Source organism: Molossus molossus, unplaced genomic scaffold (assembly GCF_014108415.1).
Source record: "Molossus molossus isolate mMolMol1 unplaced genomic scaffold, mMolMol1.p scaffold_m16_p_10, whole genome shotgun sequence".
Classification (NCBI taxonomy): Eukaryota; Metazoa; Chordata; class Mammalia; order Chiroptera; family Molossidae; genus Molossus; species Molossus molossus.
The window spans coordinates 73351888-73374151 of record NW_023425345.1 but is presented as its reverse complement, the minus strand read 5'-3'; the positions used below and the strand labels follow the sequence as shown (position 1 = coordinate 73374151).

Genomic DNA, 22264 nt, shown 5'->3' with positions numbered 1-22264 from the left:
CTCATACAGATATCTTTATTTGAAAAGTTAAAAGCTCTGGCACATACAGATTTGGGCATTTAGATTTTGGCTTTGGGGTATACATGTAATTAACTTCAATGATTTATGGGTTAAATAGGTTATGGAAATAACAGACTTAGGTTTTTGCCTTAATATGAAAACATTTTAAACTTGTTTTTTTTGTTGTCTTACTTTTTACTTCTCCAGATTCATGTAGTTTTAGTGCTTTCTGCTGAGGCTTCAGTCAGATGGTCATAAAAATAAAAAAGTGGGTAGTTAACATTTTAGTTATATAATTAAGAAATGTAGGGATGAGGAAAATGGAGAACATGCTGTGATTTGCAGACCCTATTTTTTGTAAATGAAGTAGCTGAATGTTAGGCAACAATTGGTGATACATTCTTTCCTGATATAGGCACTATATACTCTCCCAATAGGCGGATACTTTCTTGCCTTAGAAGAGCCCCTTTTCTTTCTTCATTTGGAGCTGTTTCCAGCCAGGCAGAGCAACAAATTGCTCTCTTGTGATGCCAAACACAGAAATAAAGTCCTGTTCAGAGAGGTAATTCTAAGAGAGAAAACAGAGTTTCCAGTTAGAAGGAAGACATGGCATCTATCAGTGCCAACAGAGTTTGGGAGAGTGGGGCTAAGGGGGTGAGGTCCTTGAAGGTGGAAGTAGAACGAATTTTATTTTATTTTTTTCCTCATCTGAGGACATTTTTGCATTTATCTTCAGACAGAGCGGGAAGGAGAAAGGGGGAAGAGAGAGAGAGAAACATCGATGTGAGAGAGACACATTGAGTGGTTGCACCCACGCAACCCCAACTGGGACTGGGGACAAACTGCAACCAAGATACATGCCCTTAGTGGGAACCGAACCCAGGACTCTCCGGTCCACAGGTTGACATTCTAACCGCTGAGCCAAACTGGCCAGGGCTGAATTTTAGAAAGTCTGTAATAGACTTAAATGATCCACTAGAGAGTTCTTCAGGTTGTAGAGTCCCATCTTGGCCTGTGGAGGAACTGACTGGATTCACTGCTCCCACAGTTTCACCTGGCACTTGTTTCTTGCCGGAAGGACAAGAAATGAGTTATAGATTATATATGACTTCTCAACATTAGGTTTTGGCTAAATGGAGAACTAAATTGAGTGATGATTTTCCTTGCTTTTTACCCATATCTTCCATTTCTATCCAGACATTTTTTAAAAATTGAGAGGAAGTAAGGGGTAGGGAGGGAGGGGGAGAGAGAGAAACAGAAAGAGAAAGACACATCAGTTTGTTGTTCCACTTATTCATTCATTGGTTGATTCTTGTTTTTTTTTTTAAATATATTTTTAATTTTTTTTTTAGAGAGGGAGAGAAGAAACATCAATGTGAGACAGATACATCGATCAGCTACCTTCTACATGTCCCCTTTTGGGATCAAGCCCAAAACCCAGGCATGTGCCCTGGCAGGGTCCTCTCAGTCCATGGGACAATGCCACTGAGCCACACTGGCCGGGCTCATTGGTTGATTCTTGTGTGTGCCCTGACCAGGGATTGAACCTGCAACCTTGGTGTATAGGGAGGATGCACTAATCAAATGAACTACCTGGCCAGGGCCCAGACATTTCAAATGCAAGATCAGGTGGATCTTGTTGAAGGCATAAAATTCTCCTAACATTTATTTATTGATGTTTAATGAATATTTTCTATCCAAGTAAAGTAATTAATATAAGACCTCTATTTTTAAGAAAGTTGTAGTCTAGTGTTCAGGAGTTGGTTGGATCAGACATTGTGGAAAATCTACAGACCCTTCCCAAATCAAATCCTTCAAGGGGAGAATAATTTAATTCATTCAACATGAATATGTTAATTCACTTAACCAAAACTTAGTAAGTGCTTACTATCTGCGAGGTACTGTTTTAGGTGGTAAAAAGCTGAGAATGTGATGGTGAACAAGAATATGATGGTCCTAGCTGTTAAAACAAGGAGGAAACAGACAATGACAAGTATAAAGGAACTGGAGGGCATCAGGGAAGCAGTGTTAGGTAGGTAGGGTAGTCAGGGAAGGCCTTCGTGGGGCGGTGATGTTTGAGCTGAGACGTAAATAATGAGGAGTTGGCTTTGTTACGATTTTTTCTAGCAGGAGCAATAGCAAGTGTAAAGTCTCAAAGGTTGGAATGAGCATGTTGGAAGAAAAGCAGCCACTGGCTGAAGGGGGCTAAGTGAAGAGGGTAGTGGTGTGTGAGATGAAATCAGAGCGGGGCAAGGGGCAGGTTGGGCAGAGCCTTGGAGGCCATGAAAAGGACTTTGGATTCTTTTCTACGTGCGGTAGGGAGTCATTCAAAGTGGGGTTTTTTGTTGTTGTTGCTTTGATAATCCTCACTGGAAGATATTTTTTCATTGATTTTTTTTTTTTTTTTTAGATGGAGTGGAAAGGAGAGAGAGGGAGAAAGGGAGAGACAGACAGACATCAATGTAAAAAAGACACATTGATTGGTTGCCTCCTGCATGACCCCAGCTGGGCTTGGGGATAGAATCTGCAACCTAGGTATGTGTCCTTGAGCGGGGAATCAAGCCCACAACCCTTCGGTGTGCAGGCCAGGCTCTAACTGCTGAGCCAAACCGACCAGGGCCATTCAAGATGTTTTAAATAAAACAGTGTCATCCGTTTTTAAAAGCCCACTGGTTGTTACGAGAAAAACAGATTGTAGGGATGGTACAGAAACCAGTTGGGGGACGATGGCAGTAGTCCATGATAGCTGGACCAGACTGGCAGCAGAGAGATGGAGAGGAGTGGACAGAAGCTAGCTGATGGATTGATGTGGGAGGTGAGAAGAAAGTATCAAGAAAGAGCCCTGGATTTTTGGCTTGAGCTACTGGGTAGCTCAAATGTCTATTGAGTACTTACAGTGTTCCAGACCTGCCTGAGGCCATATGTTAAGACAGGTGCTTTAAACATGGAGAGCTCTATTTGCATCAGACATAGTTCCTTCAGCTCCTCACCTCCTTTTTGGCAGGGTCCACATCCTCAGGCAACTCTTGATTCTTATTTTTCATTAGAACTTCTATAGGGTAATATTTTGTCTCAGAGTTCAGGGAGAGGGTTGTATTCCTCATGTCCTAGGTAAGATAAGATAAAAACGTGGATACAGGATAAAAAACTGTTCAGATCTGTGCAATCGAAGTTCTGTGTGTATAATATTAAAATTTCACCCTTTGTAATTATCTTTCAGAACAGTTGTCCCCAAACCTGGCTGCATGTCAGAATCACCTGGGAATCTAAAATATTCAGATTTAGGGTCCTTGGGAAAGCTGACTGAATAAGTCTCAGGTAAATCCTGTATAGCCAGTTTAGCATCAGTGCCGTGCTTAAATCTTATTTAAATAATGTGATCACATTCCTTCTCTTGGCACTTAACTTAGGCTCTGCATTTCCAGCCTTTAAATGACTTCCGTTGAAATCATACTTTTCTTAAATACATTTTAAAGATACTACATCACCATTAGCTTTGGAATCTTGAATTTGTAGAGCATAAAAGACATAATTGCCAGTTGGTTTGGACAGCTGGTGCCATGCACTGATGTTAAATTACTGTTGAATTCCTGGCCAGAGGCTCCACTTCTTTTAGCCATGAAAATAGGGGTAATGACCTGAATTTCTGTGGACTCTATTGTCAGAAATGGATAAGCATTTGGGTTAGAAACTTATTACTTCTGAAAAATGCTGCCAGTAAATTTAATCTGTCCTGAATGACAAGAGAGAGTTGAATAATAAAATTAGTTAACCACACAAACAAACAAAAAACCAGCAAGTCTGTTCTAAATTCTGAACGGCAGTAAAATAAGGAACTTGGCTTTGAGACCTGCTTTTCTATATATTAAAACCATCTTCATGGCAGAATAGCCACTAGAGTGATACTAAGGACATGATCGGGTTTCACCCACTGGCATCTGTGGCATGGCTGTGTCTTCAGCTCTGGTGGCCTGTGTGAATTGCTCTTCCAAGAAACTTACAGCAGCGATTCTCATGATAGCAGCAGTGTCTCCCAGCTCTTCTTTTAACTGTTCATATGATTTCCCTGCCTGAAAAGAAGAGATAGGCAACATAGGATGAGGTGCTGCATATAAGGAAGGCCATCTCAGGCCTAGTCTGTACCCTTGAGAAAAGCAAAAATGCCAGGGAATCAGAAGACATTTCAGGGATGAACAGAAATGAAAATCCCCCCTTCTGGGCCCATGCAGGATTAGAAGGTACATGAACATGAACATTCTTTGCTGGCGGTCCCTCAATCTGCCATGCAGACTAAAGACGACAGTTGACTAGGAGTCAGAAAACCTGGTTAATTGTGACTTCAGACAAATAACTTCTCCTCTAACTTTCATCTGTAATATGGGAAACCATGTTTACCATAGCTGTCAGGATGTTGTAAAGCTAAAAAAAAATGTGTGTGGATATACTTTCTAAACATTATTACTTCTGCATGCTGCTTATTCCTGAAACAAGCTGTGACTTCTCTAACTGGACTTAGTGCTGTAGAGGGTGGGAAAGAAGAGGAAAGTAAAAGGCAGGGAAGGGACAGGGAGTAAGAGAAAGGTGGGTTTGGATTTACTCAGCCCAGGAGTACCCCTCCTTCCCCCTGAGCTATTAATGCTGAGCTCCCTGACAACGAGAATGTCTTCCCCGTGCACTCTGTTCTTACGCTCCAAATGTGAGAGTCCCAGGCCAAGAACCAGCCTGTGAAGATGGGAGGCTCGAACCCCTGTTTAATGATCAGGATTGATGTGTCAGCGTCTCGGCCACTAGGGTGAGTGAGCAGGTACTCTTGGGCTGTAACAAGAGCTCTCTCCTTCTCTATGGCATTGGCCTCAGCTCCAATCCACAAGAACACCTGTTGTAGAGATTGAATATTTGTTAATGGGCCCATAACAAGGACTATGTACTAGATCATAAACACTGCCCTATCTTTACCCCTCAGCAGGTCACAGCCTCAGCAGAGAAAGCTTTTCTCGGAATCATCTTGATCTGTGATTTTAATTGCCATGTGCATCTCCCATATCTACATCTCCAGTCCTGAGCTCTTTCTCTGAAGTTTAACTTCCTGAATCCAGCTTCTTGCAAAACACCTCCTCTTGGCTGTCTTCAAGCACCTCAAATATAACACCCCAAAAATGTAGCTCTTTTTTTCTAAATGTGTGTCTGTATCCTCATTCTTGGTGAATGGCATCCACCCAGTCTTTTGTAAGGCAGCAACCTGGGGTTCATCCTAGGTGCCCCTATACCCAGTGAGTTGCCAAGTCTGACCATTTCACCTCTTATGCGTTTGTAGAATCTGTTACCACCTCTGTACCTCTACTCAGTTGCTCCACAAGGGCCCAAGCCGCTCTTCCTGGACTCTAACAACAGTCTACTGACTGGCCTCCCAGCATAGTCTTCTGTTCTTACCTCCATCCCTCCTCTCCTACACTTGCTGGAATGCGCAGTCTGACCTTGTCACTCACCTGCTTAAATTTTAGTAGCTTCCCAGGATAAATCTTAAATTCTTCATGTGGTAGGTAAGGTCCATACCTACTTCTTCAGCTCCATCTGTAGGGTACTCTTTAACTTCATCTTATGTTCTGATAATAATTTTTGTAGTTCTCTGTATACTAGACTATTTCATGCCTTGATTTTACTTGTGCTGTTTTCTTTGCCCCGAATGCCCTCTTTACCTGATTAATGCCTCCTTATTCTTTGAGATTCAGCCTGGGAGCCATCTCCTCCAGGAAGTCGGCTCTGAGCCACTGAACTGTGAGTGCCCCTAATTTGTGCTCTTGTGGCACCTTGTCTGTCCCTCCATTATAGTAAAATTATGCTTCTACACCCCACCCCCCAATCAGCCTGTGAAGTCTCAGAGCAGGATGGCACTCTTCACCTTGGTGACACCACACCACACACCGTGAGTAGAACAGAAGAGGCAAAAAGCAGGCTCTCTTTTGTTGGTCACCACTGACAATTCTTTGATTGACTTGGGGATGATCCAGGGTTACCCTGGGTTTATCCTGGCAGGGGAGTTACTACATAAAAATAGCCAAAACTATATGAAGATCTTTGTCATTTGTTCCAAGCACTCTGGCTATGTCTTACCTGGTCCCAGGTATCCAGGAGCATTACATCACTGGGGTTCAGATCATCCTGGGTGAAATCTGTGATCTCAGTGACAATGAACCGGCCAGTCTTATTGGAACATTCAAAGAGACGGGGCTGGACATCTAGGATTTCCTGCTGTAGTCTGCAATACAGCACATGTGGAGGGATTGAGCTGCTTAGAAATCATGTGTAGTTCACAAGCCTGGGAGGCAGGGGGAGCCAAGAGGAGGGATGATGTGGTCCCATACCTTTTGTGACTGGCATAGGGAGCTTTTCCTCCCAGCAGGTCCCAGAACTCGGCAGGCTCTTGGCCCTCGACCACAGCGTCCTCAGTGCCATTACAGAGAAGCCTGGCCAGTTCCTTAGCCATTGCCCGCTCATCCCCACTAGACCCCTGAGAGTGGAGTTAGGAGAATACAGATATTAGCTGCACATGAGCACGCTGATGTGGGAAAAAAAGCTTCTGAGACTAGTAGCTTAGTGTAATCAGGATCAGCTACCAAGCCACAGTACTTTGGAATGGGGAAATAGGTTTGTTTTTGTGCTGGGAAAGGGTGGGTGGGGGGAGGAAAACACTGTGATGGCAAAGAACAGAACCAGACTCTGAAACCCACAATGGATGTTGACAAGTCTCTTTTGTTTTGGTTTCAGTTGGAATTTTAGCACCTACTTTTGATTTTTTTATTTAAGAGAAAAATTTAAACTTATTTAAAAAATTACATAAAAGAAAATTCACTCTTTTTGGTATACAGTTCTATGAATCTTGACAAATGCATAGAATTAGGTTACCACCACAACAAAGAATCTGAACAGTTTCCTTGCCCCTGCAAAAAATTTGCCCAGGCTACCCCTTTGTATCAAACCCTTTCAAATCCTTAACCTCTGACAACCAGTACTTTGTTCTCCATCACAATAGTTTTGCCTTTTCCAGAAAGTCTTAAGTGGATTCATACACTATGTATAGACTTAGTCTGGCTTCTTCCATTTAGCATCACCCTTGTAGTTGTGTGTATCGCCAGCTTGTTCTTTGTGTTGCTGAGTAGTGTTCCCTTGTATGGATATAACACTTTATTGATCCATTTTCCAGCTGAGTTGTCTCCAGTTTTTGGTGATTGCAAATAAAAGTGCTATGTGCTACAAACATCCGTGTATGTGTTTTTGTGTGAAGACAGCGTTTTATCTCACATGGGTAGATGCCCAGGAGTGGGATTGTTGGATCATATGGTAAGTGTATAGTTTACAAGAAACTGTCAAATTGTTCTTCAAGGGCCATGTTTGCATTCCCACCAGCAATGTGTGAGAGTTCCTGTTGCTTTGCACCCTCATCTGCCCTTGATACTGTCATTTTTTTTAGCCATTCTAATAAGTATATAGAGGCATCTCATTAGGTTTTCATTTGCATTTCCCTAATGACTAATGATGTTGGGCATCTTTTCCTGTTCTCTTTTGTAAAACAATTTAGTGCTTTTTAATGCAGATGCAGTCTGAGTGGACAAAATCACATTTTTAGTGTTGTTGTTCAGTGGTAATGCCTATCCTGTCATAATCCACCAAACTGGTATGGAAAGATCCACTTATTCAGCCCCTGTCCATTTAGAAGATTACGGAGTGTCTCCTGGGTATAAGCATTGCTGTCTTTGACTTTCTAATTGGAGGCCTAATTGTGGGGAATGTTGTGCACTGTTCCAGCCTACTCTTTAGTTCCTTTGCTTTTGCTGAGAGGAGGGTGGGCTCAGGGCTGGTGGACCACTGGGCCCAGCCATCCTACCTTGCCGTACCACAGGTAGTGCTCCGCCTGGGTCCGCAGCAGAAAGACATCATTGGAGTTCAGGGAGGAGGCGAAGGCTGGCACCTCCACTGCTTTGGTGTTAGATTTGTCATTTCCTTGAATCTGGAAGAGCCTTACCGGAGGATCGGGCTCGGCATTTCCCTTCCTGGAAGTCCCACCCTGGAGAGGAGAAGCAGAGTCTGGACTATGCACCATGTGAGCAGAGCACTGGGCTAGCTGCTCAGGAGAACGTGGATGTGTTTGACACTGTCTTTGTCCTTGAGGAGCTTGTAGGCTAAGTGGGAGAGGTGGGGGTGACCTGGAGTTATGGTACCAATAATGTTAGCTTTCATTCTGAGACCACTATTATATATGCCAGGCTTTGTGGCTGGTGCCTTACCTACATCATTTCATTGGTTCTCCATATCACTCTGTGGAGATACTATCCCATAGTACAGATAGGGAAACAGGCTTAGAAACCTGGCTAATAAATGGCAAGACTAGGACTTGACCACAGACTTGTGTATATCAAGCACGTGACATTGTCCATTTTCAGTAGTGCTTCAGCCAGGCTTCATGGAAGAAGCAGGACTTGAATCTGAAGGGGCACACTTGGTGGGGGAGGTGGGCAGGAAATGGTATGGCATGTGAGGAGACCCACCTCACTGCAGTGGCGCGGGGGGTTTAGGGAGCTGAGGGTAAGGCACCTACACAGGTCATATGGGTCACATTATGAAAGACTTGAACATGAATTAAGCAGTGGTTTGGAGACTTGGAGTCCTAGACAATTGTATACACTTAAGTGCCTTAGATTAACCTCTTCTTGTCCAGTCCATGTCTACCCCAGGCCTATTCCCCACCCCTCCTCTCTACCGTAGCCCCTGCTGGCTTGTTAGTTCTGAGCATTTTGGCTTATTATGTAACTTTATCTGAGGGTTCTCACCTCAAAGATAACCAGCTTTCCTTTGAAGATGGCCATGAAGTGGCGTGGCTCCTTCCCCATGGTAACCCGAACCTGCACAGGGGCCCCATCAAACTTCTGATCCATCTGCACTGCCTGGAATGCCGAGGCTGCCAGCTCATCCTGTGAGGCGTGGCGGCCCTGCAGTGGTGACAGGAGGACGGGCCACTGCTACCTCTGCCCCAGCTCAGTGGCCAGCGGGGCATCATCTCTGAAAGCCGCGAGTCTGCCCTAGGCCTACCTGCCAGATGTACAGGATGTGGCGTGGCCTCCCGTAACCCTCGTACGTGTAGAGAACCAGGTAGCAGTCTCCCCCGTAAAAAAAGCCATACCACTGATGCTCCACGGGGACCAGCTCCAGGTTTTCAATTCTCCAGACCTGGGCACAGAAAGAGAGACAATTCCCCAGAGATGGGGTCCTATTTGAACAGACAGCTGCCTGAAAGGAACGAGATTCCCCATGTAAGGGACTAACATCTGTCCCCTCGAAGTCCCCCTGTCCCCTCTGGTGCTGCTTTCCCAGGGGTGAGGGCTTATCACATTTGCATGGTTTGAACCCGGAGGAGAACTTATTGACCCTGGTCAGGCAGCTCTCCCCAGCACAGTTCAGAGATGATTTGAATAGATTTGCCAGGTGAGTTATTGATAGCTCACTAAGGTATCTGCCTTTCACTTCCCTGAAGTAATGTGGGAAAACTGTAGACTTCGACCACCTCTTAGAGAATACTCCTGAGGCACTGGAGATGAAAACGAACACAAAGCAAACAGAATCACCGGCCCCTCCTCTGCAGCAGAGGAGCCAGGAGGGCCAGTGGGGCCTGCCTGCCCTGAGACGTGAACCATTAGGCTTACCTCGACCTTCCCACTGCCGTCGTCAACCATTCTTTCCTGGGCAGCTACCTCTGGCTTGGTGTGTAGCAGAGTCACATCAAATTTATTCTGGAAAACTTTAGCTGCAGAGAAGGGGTTGAGAGAAGCCCAATGAGTGAAAAGCAGCCACATCTGCCTTTCTATGTTCCAGCAGTAAGAAGACAATCTGGGGCAACCTTACCGATTTTGCCAATGCCAAATGTTTTCCCCAGGCCCATGGTCTGCTCCTTCACTGTCCACTTCTGGAACAGCTGCTTGAACATGGCTGACTCAGCACCATCGTTGACGGTCTCCACATTAGTGCTGCTGGGGTAGCCCTTCATCTTGATGAACTTCTGTAGATACCAACCCCCCGGGCCCCCGGAAAGGCAGGTCAGTCAGGGAATGCACTGAGTACTTTGCTTGGCCTGTGAATTGCCTCCTTTGAAGCCAGTTGGTAGGATTGCTCCCTTGCTCCCTTCTGGGAGTCAGAGTCAAAGTCTAACTCACTTCTGTCTAGGACAAACTTACCTGACTGAAGGAAAGGACTGAATAGAACATTTTGTCATGTCTTTATTGGACTGTCGTATTTATTATTTAAAAAATTTTTTTAATTGATTTTAGAGAGAGAAGATGGGAGAGGGAGAGAGAAGAAACATTGATGTGAGAGAGAAACATCAATTGGCTGCCTCTTACATGCATCCCACTGGGGATCGAGCCCACAACCTGGGCATGTGCCCTGACAGGGAATTGAACCGATGACTTTTTGGTGCATAGGATGACGCCCAACCAACTGAGCCACATAGGCCAGGGCAACTTTTTTTTTTTCATGATCCTCTGTACACTGTTCTTTCAACACTCGTGTACTCAACTGACTCTGAACCACATTCATTTACCCATTTATTGCTTTGTAAGTGCATCCTGCTTGGTTCATCTGCATGGGTCTGCACAGTATCATAAGCTCCTTGAGGACAGGGCCATTATCCTTGATATGTGATATCTGTCCCCTTCAATAATAACAGCCACCTTTTATTGAGCCAGTGTGTGTGCCAGATACTGCTCTGAATGCTTTACAAATGTTACTTAATCTTCACAACAACCCCAGGAGATGGTATTGAACCTGGATTTCAATTGCAGTTTGACTTCAAAGTCCATGTATATAACTGCAATGTTATATGCTCAGGTGCCTAGTGTGGCTGTCGGCACATCTGGAGTGTTAGTGATGGAATTTTTTGGACAATATAGTGCATCTGTAGCTCCTACCAGGGCCTGAGACATGGCCATCTGTTTCTCAGCCTTTGTGGCTCCTCTTCCTTTCCACACGTAGATCTTGGTTCCACTTTGGTCCAGGATGTAGCAGTCCTGAAGCAATCAGGGATAAAGTTACACTTTCCCCAGGGCTGGCCTCTGAAGCCAGGTCTGGTCACCCCATACCACGTGCACCCAAGCTCTACTTACATCATGGCTCAGTAAGTCCTGGACCAGAGGCCTCGTTGCTACCTCTCTGACCACCAGCTGCCCATCTGAGTCTGAGACACTGGAGAAAGGGAGAGGTTAGCCTGTGTCTTCTCTTCTGCAAAGCATCTTGTAGTCATTTGATATTTTCCTGGCTTTGTTTTAATAGGGAGTTTCTGGGTAGAGTCTGACTTCATGTGACAGGCGTGGCTTGAATGCAGACAGGAATGTGAGGGACTCTTCTGTAGAGGAGATTTTTGTGCATCTCTCTCTAAACACCCCATCCACATCCCTGCGCATGTACAGATCCAAGTAAAGGAACAGTTTCTCCAAGAGACCAGGAAGAGTTGCTGACAAGAACAGATGGTAGCTGCCTCCTTGAATCGGAACACCAAGCTCTTTCTAGAAGCGGCATTTGAAAAAGACTAAAAGAAAGCCAGACTCCTGCACCCAAAATGAGGAGCCAAGCAGAAGTGCCTAGTCTTCTAGGACACACCTTCCCCTGCCCCAGCTTCCAACCAGCAGCCAGGTGTAGCTACTCACTGATATAACATGATGTGTGATTTCTGCTGCTGATCTATGATCTCATCTGGGACCGCAGGCTTGATAATAGAACGTCGGCCGAGGGTGTCCTCAAGGACCTTCATCAGCTCTGGGCTTGCTGCCTCCTTGTCTCCCTCGACCACTCCTATTTCAGCACGGCCCCCTCGCTCCCTGTCCCGAATATCCTTTGCCAGAAGCATAGCCTGTCAAAGAAACCCATGGAAGCACTCAGCTGCTCTGCCCCCCCCCTTCTGTTTGATGGCTTTGGGAGGAGCAGGCTAGATCACAGACAGCAGTTATTCTATGCTGAAGAGCCCAGGGGTGAGTCACAGACTCACACACTTGGCCTCTTTCCAAAACAGATTCTACTCCAAGGCAGGAGTCGGCCTTGAGTCTCAGGGAAGAGCCAGTGAGGAAGGGAGAAGAAAAGGCACCTGAGAGCCGAGCCTAGGACCAGGCCTGAGGGAGAGGAGAGAGCGGGAAGACTGGACAGAGCTGTACCTTCAGGCGCTCCTGACTGTTGCTATCTGGACCATTCCACTGGATGATAACCTTCCCAAGGTCCAGCAAGAAGACATCACCTTGGTTAAAACTGTCCCAGCTCATTTCCACCTGGAGGTGGACATCCAGGAGGAATTCTTAGGTATCAGGCAGAGAAGCCCTGGGCCCAGAACAGAGTGGGCAGGACTTACCTCAGTGGCCCTTATGTTCCTCTTCCCTTTCACGTGTAACAGTCGCTTCACGTCATAGGTGTTCATCTCCACATGCTTCATCCCAGAGGCCACACCCCCCTTCTTGTAGCTAAGGGAACATCCATTCAGTTATTTATTGAGTATGTGCTATGTGCTAGGTATGGGGGAGAATAGGAATTATACAGATGCTGTCTCTGCCCATGTGGGTGATGACAGTAAATAAGCAAGGTAAATCTAGATGGTAGTAATTGCTGTCATGGAGGTAGACACAGTGATGGACTTTCTGACAGAGTGGTCAGGGTAGTCCTCTGGGAAGGAGTAACATTCCAGCTGAGATAGTAAAGAAATCAGGACCAACAAGGAACTAGTACTCAAGACAGAGGGAACATTGGTGATAAAGACCCCACACCACGGAAGAGCTTATTTTGTTCTAGGAACAGTGTGAATATCTTTGTGACAGGGAGAGGGGCACAGCCTTAAGACCAACTCACTCCTGGAATCAGTTGTCCTGGCCCGGCACTCACTTAACCCAGCCTCCATCCCAGGTCTCCCACATGTGAGGGCATGCAGAAAGCCACCCTGGAGGGGAGGGTGGGGCCGGCTTTGGGTTCCCTGGTGACACAGTGTGATGCCCTGTGCCCAGCAGGTCCTCAGTCAGTGGGAACTGCCAATCTCCAAGAAGCTGGCCTTGGACCAGCCTCAGAATTCTCGAGCTCATTGGAATTTCTCTTTTTGTTTCAATCTCGAGTGCAAGGTTTTGAATTAATCGAACTCATTAGTTCATGGAACAGCATCATTAGTGGCCTTTACCAGACCCCTCTCTTGTTTTAAGTATTTATATATTCTCTTTTATCTGCATACCCTACTCCTACTCTACCCAGCCATAGACAACAATTCTAACAGTTTAACATAGATTTATTTCTATTCTGGTGAAACGTGGCCTGTTGTTTTGTGTGCATGTTTTTGTTTTTGTTTTTTTATCCTCACCCGAGAACAGTTTTTGCATTCGTCTTCAGAGGAGGGAGAGAGAGAGAGAGAGAGAGAGAGAGAGAGAGAAACAGAGAAACATCGATGTGAGAGAGACACACTCACATTGACTGGTTGCCACTCACACAACCCCAACAGGGGCTGAGGACAAACTGCAACCGAGGTACGCGCCCTTAGCGGGAACTGAACCCGGGCCTCTCTGGTCCGCGGGCTGATGCTCCGACCACTGAGCAAAATTGGCCAGGGCACATGTATTTTTTTTTTTTTATGTTCAGACAGAGCGGGAGGAAGAGAGAGAGAGAGAGAGGGAGGGAAGGAGAGAGGGAGAGAGAGAGAGAGAGAGAGAGAGAGAGAGAGAGAGAGAAACATCAATGTGAAAGGTACATATGACCCAACCAGGGCCGGGGACAAACTGCAACCAAGATACATGCCCTTAGCGGGAACTGAACCTGGGTCTCTGGACCACAGGCTGACGCTCTAACCAGTGAGCCAAACCAGCCAGGGCACATGTATTTTTTTCAAACAGAAATTGGGCCCTGGCTGGTTTGGGACAGCTATTAGAGCATTGGCCTGTGGACCAAACAGTTGCATGTTTAATTCCTTCCAAGGGCACGTACCTCAGTTGTGGTTCAGTCCCCGGTTAGGGTCATGTGGGAGGCAACCAGTCGATGTGTCTCTCTCATGTCGATGTTTTTCTCTGTCTCTCCGTCCCACTCTATCTGAAGATACATGGAAAAATATCCTCAAGTGAGGATTAAAAAAAATAAAAATATCCCTGGCCGGTTTGGCTCAGCGGTTAGAGCGTCGACCTGCGGTCCTGAGAGACCCGGGTTCGGTTCTCGCTAAGGGCGCGTACCTCGGTTGCAGTTTGTCCCCGGCCCTGGTCGGTCATGCGGGTGGCAGCCACTCAATGTGTTCCTTTCACGTCGATGTTTCTCTCTCTCTCTCTGTTCCTCTCTCTCCCTCCCGCTCTACCTGAACAAAAAATAAAAAAAGGGAAAGTGTCCTCGGGTGAGGATAAAAAATAAAATAAATAAAATAAATAAATAAAAATAAAAGAGAAATTGGCATTCCGTTACATATCTCAGGGCTGTTTCTTACTGTGTTCACTAGGCACCGTGATTTTAAGCTCTGTCCACATGTTAGGTATGTATCTAAATTCTGCTTCCAGCTCCTGCATAGAGCTCCTTGGTGTCACGAGTATTTTCCTGTCCAGTCTCCCAGCGGTGGGAGTGCTTCTCTAGTGCCTGCAGCTTCCGCCACCAGTGATACTGCTGTGAACCTTCTGGTCCGTGTACCCCTGTAGAGCTGGGTATGTGAGAGTTCCTTCGAGTTATAACCAGAAGTGGGATTTGCCTCAGGGGCAGGTTACTCTTTGGGATGCTCTGCCAGTCCTCCCTCCAGCAAGGCACCAGGGCTCCGATTTCCCCACGATCTCACCAACTCTTGGCACCACCCAGCTCAGATTTGTGCTACTCTGGTCAGTGGAAATGATAGCTTTGCTTTGATTTACATTTCTCTGATTACTTTCTTCATGTACTATTGGCCCTTTGGGTTTCCTTTTTGGTAAACTGCCATTTTTGTCCTTGCTATATGTAACTACTCACATGATGCCCTGCTTGAAGTAGCCACGGAAGGTGTCGGACTCATGGTGCTGGACCTCTCGGTGCTGCACTGGGCCGCCCCCCAGGTAGTCATCCAGCTGTGTGCTGTAGATGGCCGCACAGCTCTGCTCGTCCTGGGAGGAGTCCTTCCCGATCCAGAAGTGAATGTCCTGGGAGAGGAGACTGCCCACTCTCCGGGTCTGGGATGCAGCCAGAGAGATCATGTCAGGGACAGTCTGCCTCCCCTTCCCTGCTGGCCCTCTGGCATGGGAAGAACGCAGCACAGTGGCTTGTGCCCCATCCTTGGCAGGCTCCAGACCGGTCTCCCTCCCTGCAGTGGCCCCTGTGAAGACCTGCTGTGTGGTTCAGCTCTGGCAGCCCCGATTCCTCCCTACATTTGGGAAAAGTTGACAGCTCATTGTTTTCAAAATAAAGGGAGAGCAATGGGAACCTTTCCCAATTGGACTGCAGACCCGCCTTGCCGCTCCTGCGCTCCCCTGCGCTTGCCCAGCTGGCACAGTGCTGATGTGTCCATCTGCTTGGCTCTGTCAGCACTGTTCGTGTGGGATATCGTTTCTTCAACTAGAGTGAGCACCTCGAGGTCCGAGGCTACCTGTATTTATCTGGCCTTCCTCCGCACACACCACTGTAATCTGGGGTCTGCCCCCTCTCCATGGAGATGTCCTGTGTGTGAGCTTCTTACCCGGGTTCAGACTGAGGGCCCCACCTCCCACCCTCAGATGCTAAATTTAAACCTTCCCACCTAAGAATGGCCTTTAATGGTCAAACTGGAGGCCTGTCCTGTGTAACACTGAGGAAGAATCGAGATGGATACTAGGGGTCTGATTAGCCTTTGTTGGCAGATCTCTCAGAGGAGCCTGGCTCTCAGAGAAGTTGTGGGAATGAGGGGGTGGTGCTCACCGAGAGGATGACGTAGCAGTCCCCCTCATAGAAGCTGCCATGAGCACTCAGGGGCACCAGCGCCAGCTCCATTTTCTGGAAGGACAAGGGATGTGAGTAGACTGCATTCCCTCCTCCTTCCTCTCCCCCAAGCCACCCTTTCCTCACCTGCTTTCACAGGGTGTGGCAGTGAGTGCAGTGTTAGTGTGGCCACCTGGCCCCTGAGCTCAGCCCAGATGGCCCCAGTCTGAAGCTGGGGGCCTGTCCTCACCCCATCCTCCTCCCCCCGCCACCCTGTCCTGTCTGGCTGCACTGTGAGGAGCCTTGTGAGCCACCTCCAGCTCGCTGCAGGGAAGAGTTGGACATAATCTATCAAATAAAACCTGCCTCTGTGCAGCTGCACCACTGCCTCCAACACTGCTCTCGAACCGACCACCGGTGCTGGCCAAGGTCCACAAGGGCGAAACAATGAGGCTCTGTGGGGTTTGGGTGGGTGAGTTCCAGCAGGGCTCGGGGCTCCAAGCCCAGTGCCCCATGTCTGGAGTCTGGGTGGGGCGCTGCTTTGTCACTTTCATGTCTGCCTTGTCCCTGGAGGACTATTCCCATGGCCTCAGATGTAGATTTTCATCACTACCTCCAAGTGAGTTAAAGTCACAGTCATACTTGTGTGTATTCTATGTAAAATGTGTGTGTTAAATGTAAAAAATGTTAAATATTCCATATTTTTTGTACTTTTTTAGTACCTATTAGTTGTTTTTTTTTTTCAATTTATCTTTGAGTACCTATTGGTTTTTAAACCAGTGGAAGTGTCCAAGGCCTCTCACAAGCTCTGAGCTGCTTGCGAGAACCTGTAACTCCCCTCCATGTGGAGGATAGTGGCGTGAGGCTCACCTCTGGGTTTTATACAGCAGCCACTCATTGGGCTCAGAGCAGGGAGGGGGAGTGGGGTGAGGGTCCTCACATCTGGCAGGTGGGGCTGCCCAGGCCGGGGCGGTTTCCAGCTATAAATTGCTGGAGCTCAAGGCCAGCCATGGGGGCCGAAGTCCAGGTGGGAGAAGGGATGAGCCATACCCCCATCTGTGCAGTGCCCCCAAACCTACCCTACTACTCTGCAGGAGCCAGAGCACTCTGAGGAAGACTGGTTCCATTTTTCCAAAAGAGCAGAAAGGAGTATCAGTCTCCTGGGTGGGCCCTGGCCCCACCCATACTCCAGGGCGTTTACTGGAAGTGCAGACTGCTGAGCAGATGGTTGAATAAAGGGCAAGTTTATTAGCTTATTTTTGCTTGGAGCCCTTCTCTCCAAGACTAAGAACAATTCCTCCACCCACCTGCTTTGAGCACCCAGGAGGGGTCAAGGGTAGGAAAATGTGCACTTTGATGCTGCCTCTCACAGCTCCCAAAGCACAGGCCAGAGACTAAGGAGGGCTGTCCTGTAGCAGATCTGGGTGACTAGAGTCTGCTCCCAGATTCAGGATGAGGAAGGTGTACCTCCAGCCCCACTCACCTCTATTCTCCAGGTGATGATCCCAGGGTCATTGCCCACAGCCCTGAAGGTGCTGCTCAGAGACATGGCTCTTGACTTCCTGGGACTGAAACATCATAGAGCAAGCAGGGAGATGAGGCCTCTCCTGCAGGCATTCATCCCGCTCTCTTCCTAAATCACTTCCGAATCTCTTGTCAGCCATCCTGCCGTGTCCCGTGGTGCATCCCTGTGCTATTTCACAGTGATGGGGGAAATGACTTGTCCAAGGTCAAGTCGTTAGGCTGGCTGGCCCAGGGATCCCCACCTAGAAGTTCTGCTTCCCACTTGCCACTGTCCTTGTAAAGAGCTCTGAATTGTCTTAAGCTGAGTATATTTTCTTGATCTTACATTGTAGGAAAACAGGTTCAGGATCAGTTTTCCCAGGATCACACACTAGAATGATATTTTTATCTGATCCTAAAACCTGCTTTTAGTCATTTGGATGTAGGTCATTTAAAATTTTTTTTTTTTTATTGATTTTAGAGAGAGAGGAAGGGAGAGGGAGAGAGAGATATTAACATCCATGAGAGAGAACTTCGACTGGCTGCCTCCTGCATGCCCCTGACTGGGGACTGGGCCCACAACCTGGGCATGTGCCCTGACCAGGAATCGAACCGGCAACCTCTTGGTGCATGGGTGGATGATCAACCACTGAGCCACACTGGCTGGGCCAGACTTTTTTCTTTTCAGTAAACTGTCTTAAAACTCAGACAACTCATCCTGCTTTTTTGTCTTACAACTAATATATTCCTTGTACCTCACAGAGGAAAAGGGAAAGTAGATTGGCAGGGCTGGGCCTGGGACAAAATACAGGTGCTAACAGGGTGGGTGGGCTGGCCTGGTCTGCCTACCAGCTAATGCCCTCCTCTCCACCCCCACGGACCCTCTCACACAGGCCCTCAGGAGCCAGTGGTGCTGCGTCTGGCCTTGGATGGGGGGAGGAAGGAAATGGCAAGAGAAACCTGTGTGGATGGTGCACCATCTCTACTCAAAGCTTATCCATGCCCTGGCCCGTTTGGGTTAGCGATTAGAGTGTGGGCTCTTGGACCAATGAGGTGGGGGTTTGATTCCGGTCAAGGGCACGTACTTCAGTTGCAGTTCGGTCCCTGGACCTGGTCAGGGTCGAGCGGGAGGCAACCAGTCCATGCGGGAGGCAACCAGTCCATGTATCTCTCTTACATCAATGTCTCTCTCTCCCTCCCACTCTATCTGAAGGTGAATGGAAAAATATCCTTGAGTGAGGATTAAAAAAAAGAAAAAGGCGTATTCAGGGTTACCAAGCACCTACACACATCCATGGTCATATAGGGGCTTTATGTAATTAAAATGCATACCTGGTTCTTGGTCTCAAGGAGCTTACGGTCTGATGATAATGTGCGTGACTGATGAAAACTCCCAAGAGGCAAAGGAAAAGATGGATCTACATAAGATGAAAACCCATCCACAAAGGACTGTGTGGAGCTTTGCTATCAGGAGGCACATTGTACTTATTAAGAGGAGCAAGTCTGGCCATTCTTCCCTTGAGCTGTGGTGGATGAAGCCAGGTTTGTAGAATATGCACTGTTATTTAGTGTGGACTTTGGCAAAAACACAAACTCCCTTTGTCTACTGCTATGGCAGACTAAAGCAGAGCAGTGACGCGGAGCAGTCACTGTTTGAGGAGGATTTAATTTGATAACTTGCATTGCCCCACCCTGTGCTGCTCAGAGCTGCCAGGAAATATTTGTTCAGGTTTTCTTCAGACTCTAGATTTCAGTCATTAAAGGCAAATGCTGTTAGCCAACTAGGCGAAGGGACGAGGGCCAATGAATTCATTCCTTGAAGATAGAGAAATGTCAACCTGGTAAAAGCCAAACCAACTGGCATTAATTAAAGCCTTGAGTCTCAGAGACCAAAAGCAGTCCCATTTGCCGGCAGGGACTTAGCAATTGGGAAGGATATTACTAGTTCTGGGTCCCCCAAATGCAGTAGAGGACATGCTTAAGGGACTTCCTACCACACTGGAACACCCAGAAAATGTGACTACCTGTCATATCAAATTTCTCCAAAACTTGGTCACTCCCTCCTTCCTCTCCAAGTCCTTCTTAATTCAGCAGCCTCTAAGATCACTGCAGAAACCCCTGGGGTGGGGTGCAGTTTTGAAACCCCAGATTAAAAGCCAGTGACCCTTCATTCTTACAGAGATATCAGTGTGAATGGACCCTAAACAGAGGTTGCTGGTTTTAACTTCTACCTTGCCCCAACCATCATCTTTCTGAATGGTCTTCATCCCTAGCTCTTAAAAATGTGCCCTTTTGCCCTGGCCAGGTTGGCTCAGCAGTTAGAGTGTCAATCTGCGGACCAAAGAGAGTTTGATTCTGGTCAAGGGGGTCAAGGGCACGTACCCTGGTTGTGGTTTGGTCTCTGGCCCTGGTCCGGGCCATGCAGGAGGCAACCAACCAATGTGTCTCTCTCTCATCGCTGCCTCCGCCCCCCCCCCCCATCTGAAGATAAATGGAAAAATATCTTGGGTTAGGATTTAAAAATAATAATAAAAAATAAAAATATGCCCTTTCTGTTCAGTGGCCTCTAAAAAGAGCCTTGGTTTCTCAGCAGAAGTTTGTAAAACTGGTCACAAACTCCTGGTTCAACCCTTTAAAAGCCTTATCCAAGATGACAAAGCTAGGGAAATCTCAATCCCCTCTTCCTCTCGTTTCTTCCTTGTTCAGTAGGATAGGCTCTACTGACACGCACCCGAAAACCAGACAGACCTTACCTTGCTTTCTCTCCCACCGTCTTCCCAACTTGCTGTCGAGTAAGTAGCAGCGTTTTGAAGAACCACCCCAAAGCAGGAGGCTCCAGGTCTGCTGCCTGAGCTTAGCAATGGCTGCACGGACACTGGGTTATATTTGCTTGGGTTTGCATCTTAACCACATTTGCCTACTCCTAGCCAATCACAGCCAACCTAGCCCTGGGTTTGACTTATTCAAACCAGAGGGAAAGCTTTATCTGTTCCTATTCAAAACAGCAAAAACAAGAGCAGACTTTCACAGGCTTTTTTTATAACTCCAGCTCCACGCCCTGATCTAATTGATTTTTGAAAAGTGCATAGCCCATCAATAATGCAGGAAAGAGGGTGGGAGGATATGAAATTTGCCATATTGTAGATATGGATGCATTATGCTGACAGGAGGCAAGGGCTAGAGCTGCCCGCTGTGCCTGAGATGTCCAGGCTGACAAGTGCCCCCTTGAGAAGCTTTTGGGCATTTCTTGGAGGGGAAGACTAGGAGAGAGGCCAGGGGTGTGTTATTACCTCATCCTACTTTGTTCCTAGGGGTCATACATCAGGCCAATCAATATTTGAGTGCCTACTATGTGCCAGGAACCACCCTGGGTTCCAAGTTTCAGGGATCCTGGTTTGGGAACATCAGTAAGGGGCACAGAAGACTAAAGACTCCAAGTTCCCTGGGGCTGCTGGTTCACCCCCAGAAGTCAATAGGACACCAAGCATATGCTTATTAAGTACCTGGACGGCAATGGAGTTAATTCCACTGGGGGCCAGGGAAAAGCTAACGTAGCCCGACTTGTGCCTGTGACCTTGAACAGAAGCTTGTGCCAAGTCCGCAGCTGGTTTCCCAGTTATGGTGTTCAAGCTTTGTCATGACAGAAGGGGTTGTGAGGGTTGACAGGTGTGCCCAGTAAATGCCCCCAAAATACTCTGGTTTCTCTTCAGATCGCATAAATCTTTCGCCTTTTACCAGTAAGTGCCCAAATGAACAGCAAGGTCAGGAGGCAGTGCCCATTCCAGGATGGGTTTTTTAAACCCGCTTTTATTAATTGTAAGTAATACAAATATTCCAAAAATATAAACAGACACTTAATGGCGTCCTACATTTCAAGTTTTTTTGAATACAACAAATTTATCAAACCATGAATCTGTAAGCAAGGTAGTCAGAACCCCACAGCCCAGTCACAGTAGGAAGCAGATCCCTACCCTCCAAATGGCATCTTGAAGGGCAGTGGCACTGACATGGAACGTGTCAGACTTGGGATAACTACAAGCAAAGAAGCTGATGGGGCCAAGAGGAGGGTCTGCTCCAGGAGCAGCGGGTCAGACCTCTGCCTTCCTTCCCCTGCTTGAATGCAAATATTTGCCTTAAGGGGGGGGGGTACTAAAACCCCATTTTACAAAGTGACAGGGACAAAAACAGTAAAGGAACCAACTGAAGACATGAAGGGGAAAATAGGCTTTCCTTCCTCAGACACTTGGTCTGGCTGGGACATGGGACGCAGGACAGCATTACAAGGGGCTGCCCTACTGGACAGGCCTCAGGAACAGGGCAGGGGTAGCAGAACAGAATGGCACCCACTTCCCAGGGAATGATGCTATTAGATTTCCCATGCTTTTAGCAGAGAGAAGCTTTTCAGCCACTGTTAACAAAGGTGAGTTTATATACTTACAAGAGTCAAAATCTTTGGGAGGCAGGAGGTAACTAAACAGAAGGTCCCAGGTTAACTGAAGGCAAATTTACTCAACCTCTCTATGTAGTAAGGGACCCATGGGCCTACAGAGTGTCCCCTCTACAATGTGCAGAGTGAAAACTCTTAACTGACCCTTTTCAATCTGGTCCTGTGTCCAAAGCTCCCCCTATGAGAGGGACACGAACATCAGGCTTTTGATTTAGAAGCCCAATCAGAGAGACACACTGTGTCCCTGAAGAGGCACATTAAAGAACCAAACCTGGCAGGTGGACAGATTCCCGGCATGGCTTGAATTGGTGCTGACCAGGCATGGTGGCTGATTGCCTCCCAAAGACCAGCCTCAAACAGGAAGGGCTGGTGGGAAGCCCTAGAACAGACCCTGAGGTGAACAGCCCCACCCCCCACCCC

At 47.3% G+C, this 22264-nt stretch overlaps 1 protein-coding gene across 1 annotated transcript; it reads right to left on the bottom strand.

The window, feature by feature from the left end:
- Window positions 1-4: 4 nt before the first annotated feature.
- AVIL (advillin) lies at window positions 5-17466 on the bottom strand. Its single transcript, XM_036251254.1, has 19 exons — window positions 17378-17466; window positions 15895-15969; window positions 14977-15173; window positions 12383-12491; window positions 12192-12302; window positions 11691-11893; window positions 11151-11229; window positions 10956-11054; window positions 9895-10048; window positions 9696-9796; window positions 9085-9222; window positions 8826-8984; window positions 7883-8062; window positions 6363-6508; window positions 6112-6256; window positions 4688-4876; window positions 4002-4070; window positions 2991-3107; window positions 5-568 (listed from the first exon to the last, which is right to left on the bottom strand). Exons 1-19 carry the CDS (start codon window positions 17441-17443, stop codon window positions 455-457), a joined length of 2451 nt encoding a protein of 816 aa, XP_036107147.1. The 5' UTR covers window positions 17444-17466; the 3' UTR covers window positions 5-454.
- Window positions 17467-22264: the final 4798 nt, after the last annotated feature.

Coding starts and splice junctions, on each gene's coding strand:
- AVIL (XM_036251254.1), bottom strand. CDS start 17,443: ATGTCTCTGAGCAGCACCTTCAGGGCTGTGGGCAATGACCCTGGGATC. Junction 12,303..12,382: donor GGAACATAAGGGCCACTGAG/GTAAGTCCTGCC, acceptor GTCCACCTCCAG/GTGGAAATGAGCTGGGACAG. Junction 8,063..8,825: donor GAAAGCTGGTTATCTTTGAG/GTGAGAACCCTC, acceptor TCTCCTCTCCAG/GGTGGGACTTCCAGGAAGGG.